This window comes from Anneissia japonica, unplaced genomic scaffold (genome assembly GCF_011630105.1).
Source record: "Anneissia japonica isolate Jap-2015-1 unplaced genomic scaffold, ASM1163010v1 scaffold5845_len1748_cov88, whole genome shotgun sequence".
Taxonomy (NCBI): Eukaryota; Metazoa; Echinodermata; class Crinoidea; order Comatulida; family Comatulidae; genus Anneissia; species Anneissia japonica.
Genome location: NW_022737717.1, coordinates 1 through 1,697, shown reverse-complemented (window position 1 = coordinate 1,697; position 1,697 = coordinate 1). Strand labels below are relative to the sequence as shown.

At 41.1% G+C, this 1,697-nt stretch overlaps 1 protein-coding gene across 1 annotated transcript; it reads right to left on the bottom strand.

Moving 5' to 3' along the window:
- Positions 1 to 46: 46 nt before the first annotated feature.
- Positions 47 to 1,691, bottom strand: LOC117117445 (flocculation protein FLO11-like; the record flags this gene model as incomplete). Its single annotated transcript, XM_033261743.1, has 1 exon — positions 47 to 1,691. A coding segment is annotated over one exon (1,645 nt), but the record flags the coding sequence as incomplete, so codon positions are not given.
- Between the last annotated feature and the right edge of the window lie 6 nt (positions 1,692 to 1,697).

The window sequence follows — 1,697 nt, the reverse complement described above, 5'->3', positions numbered from 1 at the left end:
AATTCAATAGTTAGATAAAAATGTATATAAATATCAACTACAATACCAAAACTTGTAGTTGGAGCAACAGTAGTCAATAATTCTGTTGTCAGTGAATCAGTAGACAAAGAAAGTGTTGTTGGAACTGAAGTAGTAGATGATTCTGTTGTTGGAACTTCAGTTGTTGACGCATCTGTGGTAGGTGCAAAAGTAGTAGATGATTTAGTTGTCAATGTATCAGTAGTAGATGATCCTGTTGTTGGTGCATCGGTAGTGGATGATTCTGTTGTTTGTATTTCAGTAGTTGATGCTGCTGTAGTTGGTTCATCAGTCGTAGATGATTCGGTTGTTGGTACTTCAGTTGTCGATGCCTCTGTAGTTGGTGCATCAGTAGTAGATGATTCTGTTGTTAGTGCGTCGGTAGTGGATGGTTCTGTTGTTTGTACTTCAGTAGTTGATGCTGCTGTAGTCGCTTTATCAGTCGTAGAAGATTTGGTTGTTGGTACTTCAGTTGTCGAAGCCTCTGTAGTTGGTGCATTAGTAGTAGATGATTCTGTTGTTGGTGCATCAGTAGTAGATGACTTAGTAGTAGGTGCATCAGTAGTAGATGATTCCGTTGTAGGTGCATCAGTAGTAGATGATTCTGTTGTTAGTGCGTCGGTAGTGGATGGTTCTGTTGTTTGTACTTCAGTAGTTGATGCTGCTGTAGTCGGTTTATCAGTCGTAGAAGATTCGGTTGTTGGTACTTTAGTTGTCGATGCCTCTGTAGTTGGTATATCAGTAGTAGATGATTCGGTTGTTGGTGCATTAGTAGTAGATGATTCTGTTGTTGGTGCGTCGGTAGTGGATGGTTCTGTTGTTTGTATTTCAGTAGTTGATGCTGCTGTAGTTGGTTCCTCAGTCGTAGATGATTCCGTTGTTGGTACTTCAGTTGGCGATGCCTCTGTAGTTGGTGCATCAGTAGTAGATGATTCTGTTGTTGGTGCGTTGGGAGTAGATGATTCGGTTGTTGGTGCATCAGTAGTAGATGATTCTGTTGTTAGTGCATCAGTAGTAGATGACTCAGTTGTTGGTACTTCAGTTGTCGATGCCTCTGTAGTTGGTGCATCAGTAGTAGATGATTCTGTCGTTGGTGCACCAGTAGTAGATGATTCTGTTGTTAATGTGTCGGTAGTGGATGGTTCTGTTGTTTGTACTTCAGTAGTTAGTGCTGCTGTAGTCGGTTTATCAGTCGTAGAAGATTTGGTTGTTGGTACTTCAGTTGTCGAAGCCTCTGTAGTTGGTGCATTAGTAGTAGATGATTCTGTTGTTGGTGCATCAGTAGTAGATGATTTTGTTGTTAGTGCATCAGTAGTAGATGACTCAGTTGTTGGTACTTCAGTTGTCGATGCCTCTGTAGTTGGTGCATCAGTAGTAGATGATTCTGTTGTTGGTGCATCAGTAGTAGATGATTCTGTTGTTAGTGCATCAGTAGTAGATGACTCAGTTGTTGGTACTTCAGTAGTAGATGACTCAGTAGTAGGTGCATCAGTAGTAGATGATTCGGTTGTAGGTGCATCAGTAGTAAATGATTCTGTTGTTAGTGCGTCGGTAGTGGATGGTTCTGTTGTTTGTACTTCAGTAGTTGATGCTGCTGTAGTCGCTTTATCAGTAGTAGAAGATTTGGTTGTTGGTACTTCAGTTGTCGAAGCCTCTGTAGTTGGTGCATTAGTAGTAGA